The following is a 22,720-nucleotide window of genomic DNA, read 5'->3' as shown; positions in this document are numbered from 1 at the left end:
CTCCATCCTCTGTTAAATGAATTCCCAGTGTTCAGTAATGGAAGGGTATTTCCATCAGGATCACAACCAAAGCTTTACAAAATGTTATTTTTAATATATATTTTTGGACTACACTGGCCACTGGCTGTGCTACCGAGGAGATTCTGGGAGTTGTAGCTGCAGAGGATATTTTCCAATTCTTCCAACACGGCACAGATGCTGAAGGGAGTTGTGTTACTTTCTATCAAATAATGTCAAATGCTTTCTTTAGCAGATGAGCCATGTCCTAAGATGCAATAACCAGTGCTTTATACAGTGGTGCCTCGCTAGACGATGATAATCCGTTCCACTGAAATCGCTGTTTAGTGAAATTATTGTCTAGCGAAAAGCATTTCCCCAATGAAATGCATTGAAATCTGTTTAATGCATTCCAATGGGGAATAATTGTCGTTGTCTAGCAAAGATCAGCCATAGGAAAGCCGCTTTGCGAACTGCCAATCAGCTGTTTAAATCGCTGTCTTGCGAAGCTTAGGTCCCGAAAATACCTGTTTGCGAGCGCGGAGGGAGCTGTCAAAATTGTCGTCTAGCGAAAATCGGTTTGCGAAGCAGGGACCAAACATTGTCCAGCGAAATTCCCCCATAGGAATCATTGTTTTGGGAATCGCTATAGCGATCGCAACAAGCCAATGTCTAGCGAAAAAACCTGTCATGGGAGGGTCACTGTCTAGCGAGGCACCACTGTATTTCCAGACAGTACTCAAAATAAGGATGGCCCCTAACGGCTGGGGAAGTACTGCAGTTTCCCAACACATTGCACATGTCCTTGAGGAAGTAGGGGGAAATGTGTCATTTCCACTACACAGTAGAAACTATATATTATCATTAGGAAAAATATCAGTGTGTCAAGCAACTAATCAGCAACAGAAGCATCTGTTTTACAATATAAATTGATAAGCAGGGGGAGACAGTCACTCACTATATTTCCAAGAGTCAATGAAGATTTTTTTTTCTATTCATCAAATCTTGGATTTTTTTTAACACACTCAGATATATTTCTTGATGATTGCTTCACCTAGCAACTTTTTTTTTACACAATCGGATATATTTCTTGATGATCACTCCACCTAGCAACTTCCATTGGTGGAAACAGTCATCACATTGGTGGAGGACTTGCACAAGCTTTACTTTGAATGCTATAAGACTCAATATGCCATAATATTTTGCAGGCTTAAGTCCACTATGCTAAATCCATGAGGTATTAATCTCCATTAAAATAAATGTGTGAATATGTAAACAGATAAACATGGGTGTATAGAAGAAAATTCAGATGGTCACAGAATCGAATACATGTGCCAATAAAATTAAAGTTTAAAATGTATGCCAAAGAACTAGTGCTGGTATCAGCCCCTGGTGTAGTTTTCAGATAGTCCCAACACATTACTATAGTGTCCCTCACCTATCACTTTGTTCAGGTATTGTTACTGTAGTATACAGTATGTATACAGTATGTATACAGTATGTATACTAGTATGTATTGTGCAGACACAATTCTTGCGCAACAGAAGGAGAAAAAGCCATGTGGTCCTTGTACAAAAAACATAGTTCAGGGCAAGAATAGATGACACTTCTATTAGACTTAAAAAATCACCCCAAAAATCTAACTTTGGGCTCATACAAGCCTTCTTCAGGCTAAACACCACAGGTAGTTGGTGCCCACCCTGATCAAGGCCTGAATGAGCCAAAAGCTGGTGTTTGTGATTTTTTATGGTCTATCATAGGTGTCACCTACCCTGATCTTGAACTATTATCGTACAGATACTGCACAACATTTGTTATTCATTTTGTTCGTGGTCATAGATTAAAATGGTTGCAACTACTATTACTTGTTAAATTCAGACATAACCAAATACAGCTATCAAACTAGGAAAAAGAAGCCTATGTATTTGTATATTTTAAAAAAGTTTAATTACTTCATATCTGAAATGAACTAATATATATGCAGAGTGAATTTGAGGAGATCTGTCTATCATTGGATACCCAGTGTGGTGCATTGAATGATGGACCAGGACTCAGGAAGTTTGGGTTTGAATCTCTCCACTCAACCATGAGTGGAGAGATTCACTGAGACAGTGTGGAACTGGTAAAACCATCCCTTAAACATCTCACTTATCTTGAAAGCCCTGCAAGGGTTACTATAAGTCAGTTCTGACTTGATGGCACATAACAAAAAAACTATCACTAAGTCACTTACAACTTTAGCCTTCCTTAAGTTCTTCAAAAATCAATAGATATGACCTTACAGTATTTGAGACCTTCTGAAAGTGGTATTACATCTATGGGTCAATGAAAAAAAAATTGGATGTGGTCCTGTATTTAATTTTCGTTTCTGTCCTTGCCTGACTCACTGTAACAAACTGAATCCCCACTTACAAAGAGGTTTCTGTGAAAGGTTGTGGCATGTGAGCTGTTTAAAAAAGCCCTTTCAAAGCATTGCTGATGCATCAGCAACAATTAAAAAGAAATGTAAAACATCATTTTCCTTCCCCTCTGCAGGTGAGCAACAAGGAAGCTTTCCATTTCACAGGACTATTAAGCAGGTTAAGCAGAAGGGACAGCTTAAGCCATCCACTTTAGTTCATTCCAAGCAACCAAACACATTGGAACCAAACCAGAACAAAGGGATCTTATCTGCATGGAAAAACAGTAGCCTCTGATGGTGAGCCAGAAAGATGCAGTCAGGCATCAATCAGGTTGACTAGTTTGAAATGGCATGTACATTGTGTGTGAGTGCCACCAGACATTCTCCCCTCCCCAGTGGTGCCAGCAGCAGCAGAACCTCCTAACAATAACTTCATGGACTCCAGGTTGTGAAAATAAGCAAAAACAGATTTGATTGCAACTGAAGAACCAAGAGAAGGAGGAACACTGTCCTTTATTCCTTCCAGGAGCTTTCTAGGGAGTTCAGTTCCTGGCACTAACCCAGCAAGGAATGTCATTTCAAGAGGGCCCTGTGTTAAAGCCACATGGTGACCTGAGAGTTCTGGTCTCTGAAAGCAAGATGGGAGGATAAGTCCTGGCCCGTTCAAGGACGGACAGTAGAATCCGTTTGGAGTTACTGGTGGCTGCTCCTCTCCTCCTCCTGGAACTTCCTCTGCTTTTTGCACTGGCGCGTTCATTGCTAGCACTGCAGCTAGGCTGGAGTGGGTGCCTCTGCTCCTATTAGGCAGCATCCACTCCGACACAGCTGTGGTGCTGGCGATGTGCTGGAGTCCTGGCCCTGAGGTCTCTCATCTGTGGCCCCATCCGCCACTGAGGCAAAGACTGTGGGTCACAGCCTCAGTCAACAGCCTCTCCCCACACCTCTTCCTCCTCTGAAGTTTCCCTCTCTCCCTCTGTTTCCCTGAAGGAAATCCCAGGGCCCTCTTTTATCCAGGTTTCTGCCTCACCCTGTCCCCATCATAGGTGGCCCTCATCAGCCAGTTCGTTGACACTCAACTGTCATTCCTCCACCTTGCCTACTACAAGCCTGGGAGCTATGGCCTCAAATGGCCTGCCCAAGGCACTGACGGTGACTCTCTCACGGTGTCACTGAGAAAAGGAGTGAACCAATTTGTCCCCAAGGCTGATCAAATTGTGGGGAAAATGCCCATCTAGTTGCACCTTTGCTCAGTTGTAAAGATACCAAAGCATAAATATTCTCAAACACTTTGCTATTCAAGAGTGCTGTGCATAACCCAAGCTTCCCTTCTTCCCTATAATTATCTGAACTATCTTCCTGCTACAAAGCTAGCAAGCAATAACCCGTGTACATTCCAATATACATTAGATATTTCTATTTATAGTTCAGTTATCCTCCCCTTCCTCGTCAACCCAAGCATTATCAGAATCAAGTGATAATTATAACAACCAATTACACACAGAGGTCAAGAAAGCAAAACCAGACCATATTAAATTCCTCAACCTCGTTAACAATCCTTGTAAAATGCTAACGTTCAAGGCCATCCCCAAACATTTTGCTACCTTCGGTAAAGGACAAGATCTTTTCTGCCCCATTTCTGTCCCATAAACTGACCAGTCTGCTTACTACAACAATGGTCACAGGGCAAGTGCTTCACCGGACTAGTAGACAGTAAGCTGCCTGATACACTCAGACTGTCTTCTTCTACACTGTGCTTTTTCTCTCTGATGTGCAGTATCTCCTGCCTGAGGCCTTTGCCTCACTTTATGTAATTGTTAAGCCTAGCCCTGCTAATGTTATCAAGTCCAAAACCAATTGGTCTCTATAATAGAATGCTTAGCATTTACATAGCATTTCAGAATGTTCAAAGCAATTCTAATCTTGTTGTAATCCTCACTATACACCCTGTGGAGCTGCATTATGATCTCCATTTTGCAGAGGGAGCTGAGAGAACATTTGCCAAAAGGGAGATTTGCTGATTCAGAACTCAGTATGTCTGTCTGTCTGTCTGTCTGTCTCTCTATCTACTTGTGTGTCTGTCATCTTTCCATGCACATACACACACACCACTGTCTTTGTTTGTCTCTATCTGTATGGTCAAGTCTTCCTGGCTGGAAGATTAATGCAAAAAGTAATTTTTCCAAGCTCTGACTATATTATTGCAACTCTCAATGCGGGGCAGGAGGGGGCACCTCTTATTTTTACAGTTTTGGGGATCCAGTCATTTTGTCTATGAACCACCCTCCAGGCTTGTAAATAGCTACTCATCTGGTCACACTGTGGGAAGGAAGGATTGGAGTAAGACTGAGAATTTTACCTCTAGAGTTTTCTTCCTTCCTATATAGTAAGACTAAAGTCTTATAACAAGACAAGCCCAAGATATTTTGCTGCCTGAGAGGACAAGATACAGTAGATCTAATTCTATAAGTATCAGCCTACGAACAATTTCTTCAGCACTGGCAGTGGAACAATATCCTCCATGGCCCTCAAGTATAGCAAAGTACCTTAGGGAATTCAAGTCAGGACGCATTGCACACAGGGGGTCTGTCCATCAGCATATTGCCTTCACTCCTCACTCTCTTGCCTGAGGCAGTCAACTCATATTGCCTAATGTTCCTGCCTTTCCAAATCGCTTTGTTCTATACTGCTTCTAACTGATAATCACGTTTGGTATTAAATTTCTGTTTTAACCATTAACGCTAGGTTTTCAAAACTGCTTATTATTACTGTCAATGGGTTATATGTATTTTATATTGTTTTTCTCCCTCTGCCATTGCTGTAATTTTTTAAATATTTGGTAATGCATTTTCATTTATGATGCTGTATGTTATCACAGCTTACTTTTATGTGTTTTTAGCCATCATATGGGAGACAACCCTGAAAGGTAGCTTGTAGTTTAAATGTTTATAGTATGAACACAGAAATGCCGTATTTTTCCATGTATAAGGCAGTACCTTTTCCTAAAATCATTACAGTGCACCAAAAATTGAGGGGCGTCTTTTACGTGGACGTAAGCTGAGAACATGGAGAGGACAAAACAGCCTGTACCTTGCCTCTGTAAACAGGCTTCCTCCAATCACGAGGCTTAGCTTCCTCCAATCATGAGCCTTATGGAACTGATGTCAGCTGATGCTGAACGAACCAATTGGAACACACCTCAGTTGGAGGTGGAGCCTGTAGGATTCAACAGGGACTCCTAATGTCTGAACGTTCTGAGCCCAGAGGCTGAATACTTAAAGCTAAGTTTTCTTAATTTGGGGGTTAGAAAAGTGGGGGGGGGATCTTATAAATGGAAAAATACGGTAAGTGAAACAGTAAGAAAGCCGGAAGGAAGCTACTCTTGCACCACAAGTGATTTCTCCTCAGAAACAAGTCATGGTCAATCCAATGGGATTTACTTACCAGCAAGGAACGGAATTTGAAAACTGATTCTTTTGGACTGCAAGTGCCAGAATCCTCTAGTTATCATTGCTACTTTTCCACGTTTGGGTAAGAATGCTTAGGATTTCAGCATAAATAGTGCTGTTGTTTTTGTGCATACCTATATGGAAATACAATTTCCTCTGAATATTGGGGGGTGGGGGTGGCATAAGGACAAACTTACATGGTACACGGATACCACTTTCATGCTGAAAATTCCAAGAATTTCTATTTTGTTTTTAAAGGGAGAACAAATTTGTGAAGCTGACAAAAACAATAAATAAATAATGGTGGTACATATTTGTACTCTCTGTTAGTACATTTTGTTTTTTTTTAAATATATTTACTCAGATTTTGAACAGGTTTAAGCTTTTTTTTTTTGGCAGCTGTCTCACTTCAAAATGCATCTCACACAAAACATTCAAAGTCAAATTTTCTACGGAAATAAAATCCATTATTGTGACAGACACAGCAGGGGCTGCCTCTGCAAAGACTGTGATGGATTTTGCTTTCCTATTATTTATGCTTCTATGTTTTTAAGCCTTTGCTACAATAAATGCATAGCCCATTTCGTAAAGATGAAACCTCTTAGCACAAAACCAAGTAGATGCAATAAAAGTGATAAGGGATCTACTGCAGCTGGCCTTGAATTTTCTAGATTGACTCAGCCTTGAGACTTTTTTTTGTGGGGGGTGGGAGAATAAAAGAAAAGTTTTAATTAGGAAATGGTAGCAAAAAGAATATTTTAAGATCTGTCAAATTCCATGATGTTAGTAAAAAATGTTTAGATCATACAACATCAGTGGTATAGCAGTCTTTTGCAGCCTACTCTTCTCCCAAGATGGCTGTTGTAGTTCAACAAATATAAAGGTAATGAGGCTGGGGGAGACTGCCATTAACAGGGCTTAGACAGGTTACTGTTTTCAAACTACAATTCACTGTATCCCCTATCTAGCATTGCTACTAAAGCTGAGAAAAGTGAATGGACAACAGCAACGAGGTGGGACTGTATAGGAAGCATCTTGCTCAAGGGCAATTTACAGTCTGCAGTCAAATCTGCCACAAGAACCCTGAACATCTGGTAACCCAAAGGATCTCAGGCACAAGGCAACACAAGTAGGAACATCAAAACTAGGAAGTCAGCACAGCAGAGGCACCATGGACAGAGCTTTTTTCCTCTCAGCTTCTTCTTTTCTATGACTCAAAATTTCCTGCCCCTCTTTGGGCAAGTGTGGCTTGGAAGCAGAGCTTTAGTAACTGCTTCAACCAGTGAATATATATTATATATTATAAATATATATAAATCAGATCTACAAAACTATAGATCCCCTCCGCTTAGCAACACAAATTCCAAAATCACAGATTCCAATCAATTTTATGAAAACAACTAAATTCTGAAAAAAACACACAACATGGTTGCAGTGAAATAAATGGCAATGCTTTGGTGGTTGTGATGGGCATAAGGTGGTTTTGAAGGAACACTTAAATGGTGAAGGATGGAAGGGGTGGTCTGATAAGTCCAACCCACCCATTAATAAAACCACCCGTTTACTAACCTGGTGACTTTAAACAAAGGGAACAGAGTCCAGGTTTCTTCCCTCCTGCAATTCGCCCGACGCCTAGTTAAGGACAGGAAAGGAGGAAATTCAGGAACAAACAAGTTTAGAAAAGGACTGGGGGAGGCAAAGGGCTGGGGTGAACTGAAGGTGCAGGAGATAAAACGGTGGAGTGGGTTTCTTTTGTTTTAAACAAACAACATCAGGAAATATTTTTGTTTAAAAACATACAATTAAAACAAACATGATGAAAGATGGGAAAGAAGAGAGAAGGTTATTATTTTTGTGTTGCTGCACATTATAGTCTTGGCTGTTTGTTAACCAAGATATAAATGGCTCTCTTGCCACAGCAACAGAAACAGAAATTGTAGAAAAAAACACTTCAGGCTCTCTTACCAGGGTTCAGGTGCTGTGCACACCTACAAATCCCCATATGTAAGGTGGGAATCTTTCTCATGGTAGACCATCAACATAATTTTCACATATGCAAGGTGGGAGTCCTTCTCATGGTGAACTATCTACATGGTAGACCATCGACCTGAATTCTTCTGCTTCAAAACTATGGCTAGGAAGAATATATTGGAAATCTGGTGACCACAAATTTGGAATTTGTAAAGAATGCCCACAACATAAGTAGTGGAGGTGAAGAAAGAAGGCATGGTTACTCCTATGCCATGTGGGAAATAAATGCTAGCCCAGGAAATACCTGAACCAGGGTACAGGGTCATTTTGCACAACAGACTGTAGCTGCTGTCCTGAGCCACAGGTCCCACCTTGTCATGTGAGCAACAAAACAGATGGATTATACCTAACAACAATCTAGAATTCAAGCTCTGTCTTATTGGGGATGAGATAGGAGAAGGCAACACCCTGGTTCACACTCCTCCAATTGTTCCTTCAGTGAGCAGTAGCACCTGTACAAATCACAGACCTTATATCCACAGTGTGTTCAGTCTTTCCCATTTGGAATGGAATGTGATTGGAAGGATTCCTGAGCATGTTGATTTGCCCCTGCCTCATCTGGATCTCTGTTGGACCTCCATTGATCCAAAATGTATATTAGAAACAATCAAAGATGAATCTGATGCTTGCATATTAGGTTAATCACCACACCTACAAATGCTTGCTTGAGATTTGTCCAGATCCTACACTTTAACATTTAAAGTTGGATGCATCACCCCCAGATGATGAATTAGCAACTGATCATCCTGTCATTCAGAATACAAAGAATATTATATTTAAACCAAAATGATCAAGTGTCCAGGCTTTATGACTCCTACAGGCATTTGATCACCATAATGCTCAAGGCATACATGAGAGAATAAAAAATACAGAATACAGGTTTAGATGCACAATTTGGCTTCCAGTTTCCTTTTCATTTCATTAAAAAATTTTTGCAGCTCTTGTAGTTATACATTTGCAATTGTGTGAGCAACATCTGGAAAAATTTCAGAAGTCACATGGCTGGTTCCCAATGTTGCCCCGTGATCTACATCCAATGGGGCCCTATTTAGTTTTATATCTTTTCCATTATTAGCATCAACAAAATGTATTAGGCAGAATAATAAATAAGCAGAAAACAAATTATTTACAATATTTGAATGAATATACACATAATTTACTGTATACAAGATGCACAATTCAACTTTTCACAGAATTTTGGTTACACTGACAATGGGGTATATGTATTTTTAAGTAAAACACAAAGTTATGATTAAGATTAACTGCAAAAAATTAACTATAAAAGCAGGAAAACATTATGTGAATTTCCACACACTTTCTTACACCTGCATACACCTAAATCCCATGCCTCATGAGAACAGCATGGGCATGCAGATCCACCAATGCAGACTCAGTTTCCATCAACATCTACGAATACTGCTAAGCTGTTGAAACTACCTTGAATAGACAAAAGAATATTTATTTGTTTATTCATTTGCTTGTTTGTTCATATTCCTCCACAAAGAGGTATATAGTCTTCTACAAACACCCTTATCCTATTAACAAAGAGATCAATGATGTTTACATACATACGTAGGCTGCATTAGTATACAGAGAGCAATTAGCATCTTTTGTATTAGCAAAACCTTAGTTATATCCACAGCTCCCTCTGTCCCTCCCTCTGAAGGGAAAAGCCTTGACCCTGACTATGACATCAGCTACCAGGAACCATAAGACTATGCAAATAAACACTAGAGGTGCTCCTGTGGATTGACATCTTTAGCATCAGTCAGCCCCCTGAGTCTATGTACAGCTCCTTCTTTTTCATTAGTTGTGTTAGAACAGCTTGGTGTGTGGACTGACAAAAGCACAACTGGAAAACACAAAAGACAGTAACACAGTACATCTTCACATTTTGTACCACTGTGTTTATACAGTATTTTAATTTTAAGTTGCTTTGAAAGGCCATATTAGATTAGCAAAAGCAATATGATAGATAGGTAGATAGGTAGACAGGTTGATCGATCAATATCACAGAAATCATTAATACTCACACAACAATGTCTCCCTGTATTTATTATAACTGCTCACAACTACTTAAGTTTTAAAACCCCTTTGGCCAGAGCATGTTATTCCATTACATGCAACATCATTCCAAAGTCCATTGTTCTACCATAACGGTTTTAATAGATTGAATGAATATCCTATATAAAGAACATAGATTCCTAGCTGAATCAATCTCACACTGAAATTTCTGTGCAAATATTTCTGCCAGTTCTGATCTTGTCAAACTACTGCTTATGTCTTAACATATATAGTTATCAGGGACCTGATACAAATGTTCCTTTACAAATGTGCCTTTAAAATAACATGGCAATAGGGATTGTGGCTAGTGCATATCACAGTTTTATATGAGAACAGAAAAAGTGAAAAATGTGTTTCTGGTTTCAGAGTTCACTTTTTGAAAATCTTAGCTTTCTTTAAAATGAGAAAGAGCAATTCATTCGTTTGTTTGTTTGTTTCATACCCCACCTGTCCATTAAAATATAGGACTCAAGGCAGCTTACAAACTTTTACAGCAATGAAAAGAGGTAAAATAATGTATTCTGAAAGGCTTTCATGGCCGGGATCTGTTGTCTGTTGTGGGTTTTCCGGGTTGTTTGGCCGTGTTCTTAAGGTTTTTCTTCCTAATGTTTCACCAGTCTCTGTGGCCGGCATCTTCAGAGGACAGGAATCAGAACTCTGACTGTGCTCTATTGCAGTTTGTTGGATAGTTGCATATTTATAGCTGTGGGAACAGCTTTTGTCCTTTTCAGGAAACTGGGTGATTATGGTGATCACCGTGTTTTTGTTGTGGGTGTACTGTTGTGATAAGGGGGAGAGCTGATCTGTCACTGTGATTGATGGGTGTTGTTAGCTGGTTTTTTGTGTGCAGTGATCACTGGTCCTTGTGGCTGGGTAGAGTTCGTTGACCTTTTGCAGGCTATGTTTTTCAGTGCTGGGAGCCAGGTTTTATTGAGTTTTAAAATTTCTTCTTTTTTGTTGAAGCTCTGCTGGTGTTTGTGGATTTCAATGGCTTCCCTGTGCAGTCTAACAAAAACACGCTGATCACCATAATCACCCAATTTCCTGAAAAGGACAAAAGCTGTTCCCACAGCTATAAATACTCACCTATCCAACAAACTGCAACAGAGCACAGAGTTCTGACTCCGGTCATCTGAAGATGCCAGCCACAGAGACTGGCAAAACATTAGGAAGAAAAACCTTAAGAACATGCCCAAACATCCCGGAAAACCCACAACAACCATCAGGTAAAATAATACTTATCTAAACATTAATAATTAAATCCTATAAATCAGGCCCACTATAAAAACCAATGAGATTAAGCAAAAGCATTAAAACCCATTGAGATCATTGTGTCAGTCCCACATCTTTGCTGAGAGCCCAACTGAAATGGATCCAGTTTATCAGTATTGTGCAAGCGCGCTTGGAGCTGCAGGACCACTATCTTCTCAATTCATACTAACCAAAAAACTTCTCAGTCAAGGGCAGGTTTCTTTTAAAGTGACAGCTTCCTTTAGACAGGAAGAGACAGCCCTTTTCTTTAAGAAAGGTTGATCACCTCCCCGAGCCACAGCATCAGTTCCATCTTGGCAGATTTGATTAGTCAGGAGGGAAAAGGAGTGAGAGAGCAGGAGGTACCCCCCCCCATCCAAGCACTTTGTATCACTGTAATGTAAAATTGGTCAGTGGCTTGTGGTGGTGTACACATGTAATTGTCAACATCTAGCACAGCTCTCTTCCCTCCCCATGTCTAGCACAATCAGACTCAATGATGTAAAACACTAAACAGTCAAGTACCAATTGTGCAAAGCAGAACAATATGCCAATTTGATTGGCATCTCTAATAGTTGCAGAATTCATCTTTTCCTAGTATAGAATATAGATTGCCCGGGTCCAGAATTGTTATATATATTTTAAGTTAATCACCTGATCCCAGCACATATATATTTTAGTACATATCTGATCACACCACTGCAGGTATATGCAGCAAGCTTGCTCAAACATATGGCTTGAAAAATCAGTTCAGGTCTGCTACAGGAAGATGAACACAGTGATTCATCCTGGGAACAAATATGGTTTGAGAGAATATTCCTTTTTTGTTTCAATAGAACTGTAAATCAGATAATAAGCAACTTCTCCACTCTCCACACCCTAGCTTTATAGTCACAGAGTTATCTTCAGGAACATGCTTACTAGTCAGGTGTATCTCTATTTGCCATTTCAAACCAGCATGTAGACAATCCTGTCTACTCTCGTGTGTGAAAGTCTTGAGCTGCACTTGTTCAAGTGTCAGGACTACTGGCATATGAAGAGTCTCTCTGCAATAAAAAGAGAGCTTTATATACATCCTCCCGATTGCACCCCTACTACTCATACTACAATGAAAACACAGCAAAGAAAGTCAGTGCTTGTTTATGCATTAGACCTCTGTCACAGTGTAATCCTAAATGTACACTAGTGCAAAATTATTAAGAAGCTTTGCATATCAAACCTGACTCAATATGTACACTTTGGAGGATGGGGCCTGGAACTGTTTCATTTAGAACACAGGCAAAGCAGCACACTCAATGTTCACTTCAAACAATCTGCCTGGAAAGCTGTGATCCAACCTGGCATACTAGATTCCTGCAGGAAGGGAGGTTTTCATTTATGAGAGATCATTATGAATGCACACTCATTGGATAGGATGAAATGATATATGATGCCACTGTATCATGATGCACTGTAGTCTGGTAGATCCTCCCTTCCTTGACCTAAAGGATTTATTTGGGCTATTCTGTGCATCCACAGGGGCTGGAATGAGAAACCCTTGGTCTTTTAATCAGGTATGGCTTGCATGGTCTCTCCCTGTAGCGAACAGCCCTGCCCTCACCTGTCTGTCACAGCTGAACAGTGGAGTAGGAGCCAATGAGTGGACGGAAGGTGGAGCCAAGGGGGGAGGGAGCTGGATATAAAGGCTGGTGGTTGGAGTCTAAGGGAGAGAGTCTGTGAGTGAGAGACAGTGTGAAACTTAAAAGTGAACTTAGAGTGAGTTAGAGATCTGTAAGAACTCTGAATGGAACGGAGTGTTAGTAGGAGTTTAAAGTTAAAGTAGAACTGATTCGAATACAAGTGATTAGCAACCTGTGATTTGCTTACTGAATATTAATCATATGTCAACTTCCCTGATATAATAAATCATTTAAGTTTTAAAAACACACATGTCTCGTTGATTGAAATGGTATTGAGACAGCAATACCTGGTGGCAGCGAAGAAATAGGAAGAGCGAGAACCTCGTGAAGACCTGAGAGGATAGGGGTTTCAGAGGGGATTGCCACACTCCCCTTCTCTGAAATGCCAGTCCCAAGAATACCAAATCCAAGTATAACTTCCTTGGGAACTGCTCTGTGATGTGGATCACCCCCCCATCTGTTTTGAGGGTCTAACCGAGCCCATGCTTCGCATTAAACCTTTGTGGTTTCCTGAGTGGTAATGTGACTCGTGGTTCAAAAATATTTATTTTTGCTAGTTCTAATGCACTGAAAACAGGATCCTTGTCCAAGGTCTGGCTGAAACGATGGGCACCATGATGAGCTATGCAGTGTGGGATGCTAAGAAGCTATCTTCCTGCGAAGGTGTTACACCTTGCTTATCTTGTTTAAAAGAAAGGCCAAGGAACTTCCAATCTTCAAAATATGATGACAAGAAGATTCTGCTAATATCATTAGAACTAATAAATATTGGTAAAACATGAGAGAGAGAGAGAGAGAGAGAGAGAGAGAGAGAGAGAGAGAGAATGAAAAGAGAAAAAGCGATAGAGGAAGTACCACTACTTTCTCAGTGGTTTCCCAAAGCTTACAAAGAACCCTTTGGTTGAAAAGCAGCTATTACTGATGCCAGGTGCCTGCAAAACACGGTCCTGCCACATCTCTTTGGTCTGTTTTTTCCTGTCAGGGAATGGCACAGTTTTTTTTCCTCCTTCCTCACTCATTGTGCATTTCAATTCCAGTTTCCAAAGCAAAGTGGGGACAAGGGGAGTAGATGGTGCAAATCTTTAAGCAGTTACAAGAGTCTGTTACAAGACTGAGAAGAAAGAGAGCCATGTCAAAATCCAAAAAAGTCTGTACAGTCTTTGAACCATCAAGGGCCACAGTCGTTTTACCTTCTTTGTCCCATTCCTCTGTTTCTTGTCTTTTAGCTGTCATTCAAGCACCAGTCTCTGCTTTCTGGCTCAGATTCTTCCTAGTTCACAATAAGGGCAAGTCAATCTCAAGGTTGCTTTCCTAGGGATGCTGCTTGGTCCCACACTACCTCTTATTAGTTCCCCAGAATTAAATAACAAAAAACAGTAAAGGAATAAAAAATGGAATTCTTCAAGAATGAACCACCGTGGAGCTAAAATTGGGCTCGTCGGCTCATCGTAGCTGAAAAAGCTTCAGCCCAACCCAGTTTGCTCTTAGCAAACATCTCCAACAGTTTCCAAATCTTCTATACCTTGATTGCCTCCCCAGTTTAACAAAAAAAAATCAGAAGAAGATTGAGACTCAGAAAAGCAGCAATGAAAGAATTAGAAAAGAGCATCAGGTGTAAGGATGTGTCACTGGAGACCAATATCAAGATCATCCACACTCTTGTATTCCTGTTTACCATGTATGGATGTGAAAGCTGGACAGAGAAGAAAGCTGACAAGAAAGGAAAAAAAAGATTCATTTGAAATGTGGTCCTGAGAGATCTGTTGATATCCTGGACTGTCAGAAAGACAAACAAATGGGCCCTAGATCAAATCAAGCCTGAACTATCTGTGGAGGTAAAAAATATTGAAACTAAGGTTGTTCTACTTTGGGCGCATCATGAAAAGGCAGGATTCTCTGGAAAAGACAATAATTCTGGGAAGGGTAAGAAGCAGCAGGGAAAGAAGAAGACTAAATACAAGATAGTTTGACTCCCTAAAGGAAGCCACAGACTTTAGTATACAAGAGTAATTAAAGCTGTTGAGGACAGGAAATTTCGGAGATCCCTCATTCATAGGGTCAGCAAGTCAGAAGTACATAACAATTTTAATCATCGTGGTACCACCACCAGTGAAACATACCTTAGATTAGGCTGTGGCCCTACTGGAGATCATAATGCTTTACTTGAAGGCAAAAATATTAAAGCAGGAAGCCAGAACTGCAAGACATGACTGGATGGATGGACATGACTGGGAATTGTAGACTAAAAAAAGGATTTTTAAAAGTTCTTAAGCCAACTTCATTTGGATTCTACAGTTAATGCTGATTATAGAAAGTGTCCTTGTTCTGCTTTTTTTCCTCTGGTATACTCAGAAACAGAGAGAAAATAAAAGCAGTGACCATGCTGAGCCTGGGAAAAGAACAGAGAATTTTTTTTCAATCAAGGTGAACTAAAAGAGAAGGAAATAAATAAGCTCCAACAATGATACAACAAAGCAAAAAAAAAAAAACAAAAACAAAAACAAAAAACCCCACAGGAAAATGTAATTAGCCAGGACAATCTTTGACAACATGCATTTTGTTCATGTGTTTTAATAACTGTCATTCATGTTGAGTTATTTACACGGTATTTATCTATGCATACACTGCTGGTCCCTGCTAAGCACAGAACTGGAGTACTGTGCAATCCAAATCACACATATCTTCACAAAAATGCTTGATGAAGTGAGACAACAAGATCTTAGTGTCCAAATCCTTGAACCCAGAATATGTGGTCAGGACCTGCTAGGAGAAGAATGTATGACATTTATTTTCTGCTCTCATCCAAAATTATCACCTAGGTAGGAGGAGTCTGACACAGACATGTCAGAGTCCTGAAGTTCTGGCCAGAACTTAATTTGTAACAAATAAGCAAACAAATAAGCAAACAGTTACAAATAATTAGTTACTAGCAATTTATTCCTTTTCTAATATAAAGTTATACTATGGTATAACTATATTACTTTATGATAACAACTTAGCAAGAGATAATTTTCCTATGTTTGCAGTGTACCTGTGACTGTTAACGTTATTTTTACAGATTTGGGAATATTGCCTTACTGCATACTAGAGAGACGAGATTATTAAATGGTACACCATTTGCAAATGCCATGTACTGTCCTATGGGAACTGAGGCAACAAGGTAGACAACAGAACGGTGAGTTTTGCATCAGACATTAATGAATTGTATTATCCAAGTGTTTTAAAGTAACTTAGTTAGGCATCCTTCAGTCTTGAAAGACTATGGTAACGTGCTCTGTATGGAGGACTTGGAACAGCATCTAGTGTGGCTGAGAAGGCCAATTCGAGAGTGACAATCCCTTCCACACTGAAGACAAATGCAATCTGTCCCCTGTCTACCTCCCTGATTTTGTTGCTTTCATGACTGTTTCTTTGCCTCGGCCTGCTGGATAAGGGTCTCTTCAAATTGGGAGAGGCCGTGATGAAATGCCTGCCTCCAGGCTGAATGCTCAGATGTCAGGGTTTCCCATCTGTTGAGGTCCATTCCTGAGGCCTTCAGATCCCGCTTGCAGATATCGTTGTATCGCAGTTGTGGTCCACCTCTGGGGCGATTTCCCTGCACTAATTCTCCATACAGGAGATCTTTTGGAATCCGACCATCAGGCATTCTCACGTCATGACCAAGCCAATGTAGATGGCGCTGTTTCAGTAATGTATACATGCTAAAAATTCCAGTTCATTCTAGGACTACTCTATTTGGAACTTTGTCCTGCCAAAAATGCGTCAGAGACAACGCATTTGGAAGGTGTTCAGCTTCCTCTCCTGTCATGCGCAAAGGGTCCAGGACTCGCTGCAGTACAGGAGTGTGCTCAGAACACAGGCTCTATAGACCTGGATCTTGGTATATGTCATCAATTTCTTATTGAGCCATACTCCCTTTGTGAGTCTGGAGAACATGGTAGCTGCTTTGCCAATGCGTTTATCCAGTTTGACAACTAAGGAGAGAGTGTCAGAGATAGTTGAGTCAAGGTACACAAAATCATGAACAACCTCCAATTCTTGCATGGAGATGGTAATAGAGGGAGGTGAGTCCACGCCCTGGCCCATGACTTGTGTTTTCTTCAGGCTGATTGTTAGTTCAAGCTCTTGGCAGGCCTTGCTAAAATGATTCATGAGCTGTTGGAGGTCTTCAGCAGAGTGGGCAACAATGGCTGCATCATCGGCGAAGAGGAAGTCCCACATGCATTTCAGCTGGACTTTGGTCCTCGCTCTCAATCTAGAGAGATTAAAGAGCTTTCTGTCTGATCTAGTTCAGAGATAGACACCTTCTGTTGCAGTTCCAAAGGCGTGCTTCAGCATGACAGCAAAAAAATCCCAAAAAGGTTTGGTGCGAGGATACAGCCCTGTTTCACTCTGCTTCAGATGTCAAAGGGATCTGATGTTGAGCCATCAAAAACTACAGTGCCTTTCATTCCCTCATGAAAGGACCTGATGATGCTAAGGAGTCGAGGTGGACATCCAATCTTGGGAAGTATTTTAAAAAGGCCATCCATGCTAACCAAATCAAAGGCCTTTGTAAGATCTATGAAGGCCACAAACAGTGACTGTTGTTGTTCCCTGCATTTCTCCTGCAACTGAGGGAGAATACCATGTCAGTGGTGGATCTATTAGCTCGAAATCCACACTGTGATTCTGGATAGACTCTGTCTGCAAGCACCTGGAGCCCCTTCAGCACAACATGGACAAGCAGGTTCCCTACAACGCTGAGAAGAGAGATGCCACGGTAGTTACTGCAGTCGTCCCTGCCCCTGTCTCCCTTGTTCTTGCACAGTGTGACAATATTTGCATCCTTCATGTCCTGTGGTACTCCACCTTCCCTCCAGCAAAGACGAAAGACTTCATACAGTTTGGTGGTGATGAAATAACTTAGATGTAATTGATTTAACTGCTTTGAAGAAACAGAAGGGTGAACGTTCTATTAAAATAAATGATACCCATAGCTATAACAGTGATAGTTACTTTAAAAGAAACACTAATAATAACTTGGGGTTTTCAAGGTACACCAATAAGTAATTACTTTTGAAAATCAGCTGTTTAAACTTTGCTTTTGGTATAAATTGAATGCTTCTGTTGGCCTGTATGGTCTGTTTAAAGAGATAAGGAGGGCCATTCCATCTCTCCATCGCTGTGATAGAAACTTTACATGCCTAGCATTGGCAATCTGGTTGGTAACCCAGATCAGTATATTAGTTACTATCACCAGGACAGGAGTGAATTGGAAATAGACCCCTTTATATAAGGTTTCTGATCATTTCTATAAATATTCTTTTTTAGCTGAATGTAGGATTTGTACATTGAACTCTGGGTAATAACAGTGAAGGCGGGAGTTTGTGTGAACCACGAAGAAACGGAGGAAGTGCAAAAGGGACAGAAGCATATAACCCACTTTAAAAGCTGGGGGTCAGTCAAGAAATGCACACAAAACAATAGAGATCTACCTTTTGCTGTGTGGTTAACCATAACAGAAAAATGAAAAACCAGACGTTTGGTTTTTCAGGAATCACAACAGCATGGTTGTACATCTGGAAATAAAGGATAGTGTTTCCAAGCCTAAGCTGTCAATGGTGTAATGGAGGGGGAACATTTGCAGATACTCTTGATCTTGAAGCCCCACCTCATGTCCTTTAATCACACTCATTTGTTCCAGTCCTTCCAGCTCTGCACACAAGCCGTTTTGAAAAGGAACAGACATGATGTGAAATAATACGTATGAGCCATATCTCTGAACATCTGCAGTACAGTGTCTCTTAATGACCATTAAGCAACAGTGGACTCATTGCCATCATCACAATCATTATTGCCTCCCACCTATTACCAACCAGGTCTTCCTTCATGTCAGAATTTTTGAGAGGATGCACATGTATTGAAACAAAAACAATGAAGCCTTTTCTGTGGTACCTGCAAGAATAACAAGTTTCATTCAATGTACAGTAGTCCATTTTTGGCACCTCTTGTAGACTACCATCTTGCAGTAGACTGCAGACCACAAACCCTTGTGACTAATAAGACTTGTTAGTCTTTGTTAGTTACCACAAGACTCTTGGGGCTTGTCCACATCGAGGATCTGTTCAACCTTCCTTTCACCCATGATACCATTATTGTTTCCCAGCGCCTACATGATACAAGGCTGAAACTAGTGTCAAGCAGAGTCAAAATGGGTTTCTGCTTTCCAGTTGTTGTTGTTGGGGGGGGTTTCACCATCCAGTGGTGGCGTATTTTTGTTCTGCTTTTCTCTGATTTGCCCCAGTATGTAATCTGAAAACTGCAAAAATCTGAAAACATGGATGTACGCCCAGGCTTTCCCTCCTGTCAACTACTGATTTCTTTGCTTTGCTATTTATTATTTATTTATTCCTGCACTATTTGTTATTGATGTATGCTAATGTTTTTATGTTTTTTTAATTGTTTTTGATATTCTGTAAGCCGCCCAGAGTGGTAGAATATACCAGATGGGCGGGATATAAATCGAACAAATAAATAAACAAAATAAATAAAATCTGCTCCTCAGGACCTCCAGCACTACCTGATGCATGCTGATCTGTGCAACTTGTGGCTCTGTGTTCTTTGATGAGCATCCCCTTATGGGCATGTGCCTGATGTTCAGTCTCTACTCTTCCAAACCTTACTGCTGCTCCTATTTAGTTTTCTTGGGATATCAACTGTTTTTGTGTTCTGTTTTCATATATTTTTATTTTTACATGTTATAACTTGTGTATCACAGCACAAAAAGTAAAAACTAAAAATTAAAAAAGCTAAAATTAGAAAGCATTGTGGTAAAAAACATGAAGGTTTGAGAATGGCAGGCAAGTGAAACATGGAGGGAAGGAAGAAGAGAGCAGAGAGAGTGTGGAGAGAATGGAAGAAGATGGGCACACATATATACACTGACAATCTATGCTGAGAGTGGGACCTCAGGGAGCAATTCCAGATACAGGTGGAGAAGTAATGTTGGGATGGCCCAGCGCACTCCAGGATAACAAGCAATAATTACTCTCCCTAAGCATGGAGACCAGTACTGAGATGATCACTTCAAATACGCAACAAAAATGCCAGAATGACCACAGAACAAGCAGAGAGAATGCCCCTGTGCAGATCAGCCCTGTTTCCATGTCAAGAGGTCAGATTTTCACATTTGTAAGTGAACGTCTTACAAATTAAACACTAGTCTTGAGAGCATTGCAAATGCAAAGCTAGAATTACCTGGCCCAACATCAGTCTGTAAACTTCGAGATTCAATAAAAATCTGAACTCAGAGGAGCCAGTTTAACACTCTACCCGATAAATTATTAAAGGTTATGTCAATAGTCCACATTTACTCTCAATGTGTTCTATCTGTTTTATATTCTCAGTGGCTATTATTTTGACTTTATTTGTGTTTATTCTGTGATATGAAAACAATAGTTTACAATGCATTTTATCATTTCTGTTTGAATCTTATCACCACATTTTGTTTTTAAAATTGTAGTTTATTTTTCGCTTCTGTGAATACATAGGCTGCTGGGCAGCCATACAAAGTCAGAAATAAATAAAGAGATAGATAGCCAGACAAATTGTAGCAGCTTATTTTTTGCAATAGGTGGCTTAGTGTTCTAGGAAGGCTAGAGTTCCAGCACCTCATATCTTACAAACTAAACATTTGTTATTGAACAAAGACTTATTGAGCCTATTAAACAAGCATCTAAAAACAGGTGTGGAATCTGTGGACATTTTCAAGGGCATACAAAACAATGATTTATGTACAGGTATACTGCCTATAGGAGAGATTAGAACAGATAAGTCACTATAGGGGGTGACACTGTTTTCTTACACTAAGATTTGATGGCTCAGTATGGAAAATTTGTGGAAGACTGAGGAGCCAATACTGAAAAACAACTGGAGGTTTTTAGGGTCTCACACACCCCCTTGGAAAAGGAATGATTCTCAACAGCATTGTCCTTGAATGCCCTTTACCAGGCTTTTACACACAGCGCAGTGGATGAGGAAGCACTGAAAAAAATCCCATATGCTCTTTTCGTTGATATTATTTCTTCATTTCCCCAAATACTCCTATGCACCTACGAAGCAAGGATAGAAGGAGAAAAACATTCAGAGAGAATTTTTAAAAGTAAGAATAAGAGAGTATGAACTAGCAAATGTTATTTCCGCTATAAAGACTTTAAAAAACAAGTGATCACTTTTTAAAGATCAGGAAGATACATGTACAGTACCAGAAAATCAAAATGCTGACCAAAATCACTGGCCTTATCTGCAGTCTGCTCCCAGCCCACACTGACAGAATTTAAATGTTCTTAACCTGTGTGGGCCTTGGGTGAGTGACAAGGGTCCTAAAGCACTCCCAGAAGGAAGGCATAGTAAACCAGTTAATAAACTCTGGAAAGGGCTACCATAAGTCAGAATCGATTTGACTGCATGTAATTATTATTATTTATTCTTTGCATATCATGTATTACCCACTGTAACAGGCAGCCCTGACCTCACCTTTCCGTCACAGCTGGGCAGTGAATCATCAGCCAATGGGGTGACGGAGGGTGGGACTGAAGAGGGAGGAGCTGGGGAAAAAAGTGGGGGTGAAGAGTGTGTGAGGGAGATCAGATCTGGAGTGTGAGAGAGAAAGAGCTTGTTTAGAGGCCTGCGTGCCTAAGTGTTCAGTGAGGGAAGTCTGTGATTAATTAAATAAGAAACAGTGATTGACATCGTGATTAGCTACTTGTGATTTTCATGTTTTATTTTTTTATACCAATAAACCTGTTTTGTTTTGAAGGAAACCTTTGTCCTTCTTAAATGGTCATTATAATTGGTGGCAGCGAGTATGAAGTGGTGTGGTGGGCATTCTGAGAGGCCTGAGTAGGGGCTGACATCAGAGTGGCCTGCCATGTCACACCCACCTTATTTATTTACATGCCTTCTTCACTCCTAAGTTGCTCAGAAAAGTGTACCTGGGGGAGATGATCTGATTTTATCTTCACATCAACCTTGCGAAGTAGACTAGGCTAAGAGAGCACACGTGGCTGTGAACTGCACAGTCATTTGCACAACTGCAAATCATACAGTCATAAACTGCATGATCAATTGCACAACTGAGAATCACACAATTGTGAATCATATGATTAATTATGCTACTGTGATATGAGACACAACCATGGCATGAACTGTGTGATTGGCTGCATAATGGGTGTAACTCCTGCAGGCATAACTTAGTGTTAGAGCAATAGAATTTTAGTTAATATGTTTCAGCAACCTTAAAGTGGCACCTTCAAGAAAAAAAGTTTTTTTTTTTTGGCTTATGCTTTCATGGAATGCAGCCTACTTAATGATGTAGCTCATGAAATGGGCCGCAGGCTACAAAAGAATACAAGAAATAAAATGTATTCATCTGTAAGATGCTACAAGACTCCTTTCTCCTGCCCCAAACTAATATAGTTACCCACCCTTGAAATTTTTACAGACTTTCTAAGGACGGCTTGAACTCACTTTAACAAAGCGGCCTGACAGTGCTGCTGGGTCCATCTTTGTTCACTAATGGCCACAGAGCATCCAAAGCCAGAGTGCTTTCCTTCTGCTCTGGCTGGTGTGCTATGTCCATCCCCCCCCCCCCCGAGTCAATTATTAGGAGGCAAAGCCCTGAACCTAAAAAAAAATAGCTTGACTATGTTTTTTTTATATGCCAATATAAAATAAGTTTTGATGATGATGATGATGATGATGATGATGATGATGATGATGATGATGATGATGATGATGATGATGATGATGTCGTCAATTTCTGGGGATGGCAGATTTGACCATATACTGTAATTACATCAAGGGCAGAG

The 22,720-nt window shown here is 40.3% G+C and overlaps 1 protein-coding gene across 18 annotated transcripts in view; it reads right to left on the bottom strand.

Moving 5' to 3' along the window:
- Positions 1 to 22,720, bottom strand: part of SRCIN1 (SRC kinase signaling inhibitor 1) — a 310,186-nt gene that overhangs the window by 251,143 nt on the left and 36,323 nt on the right. For 13 of the 18 annotated variants that reach the window (XM_078377916.1, XM_078377919.1, XM_078377927.1 and 10 more), the window contains exon 2: positions 7,414 to 7,476. The exons of the other annotated variants lie outside the window; for them this stretch is intronic. In XM_078377916.1, the coding sequence (XP_078234042.1) occupies positions 7,414 to 7,476 (63 nt within the window). The remainder of the gene's footprint in view (positions 1 to 7,413; positions 7,477 to 22,720) is intronic. 18 annotated transcript variants of the gene reach the window in all.

Source organism: Pogona vitticeps, chromosome 6, assembly GCF_051106095.1.
Source record: "Pogona vitticeps strain Pit_001003342236 chromosome 6, PviZW2.1, whole genome shotgun sequence".
Lineage (NCBI taxonomy): Eukaryota > Metazoa > Chordata > Lepidosauria > Squamata > Agamidae > Pogona > Pogona vitticeps.
This window is presented reverse-complemented; position numbering and strand designations above follow the sequence as displayed.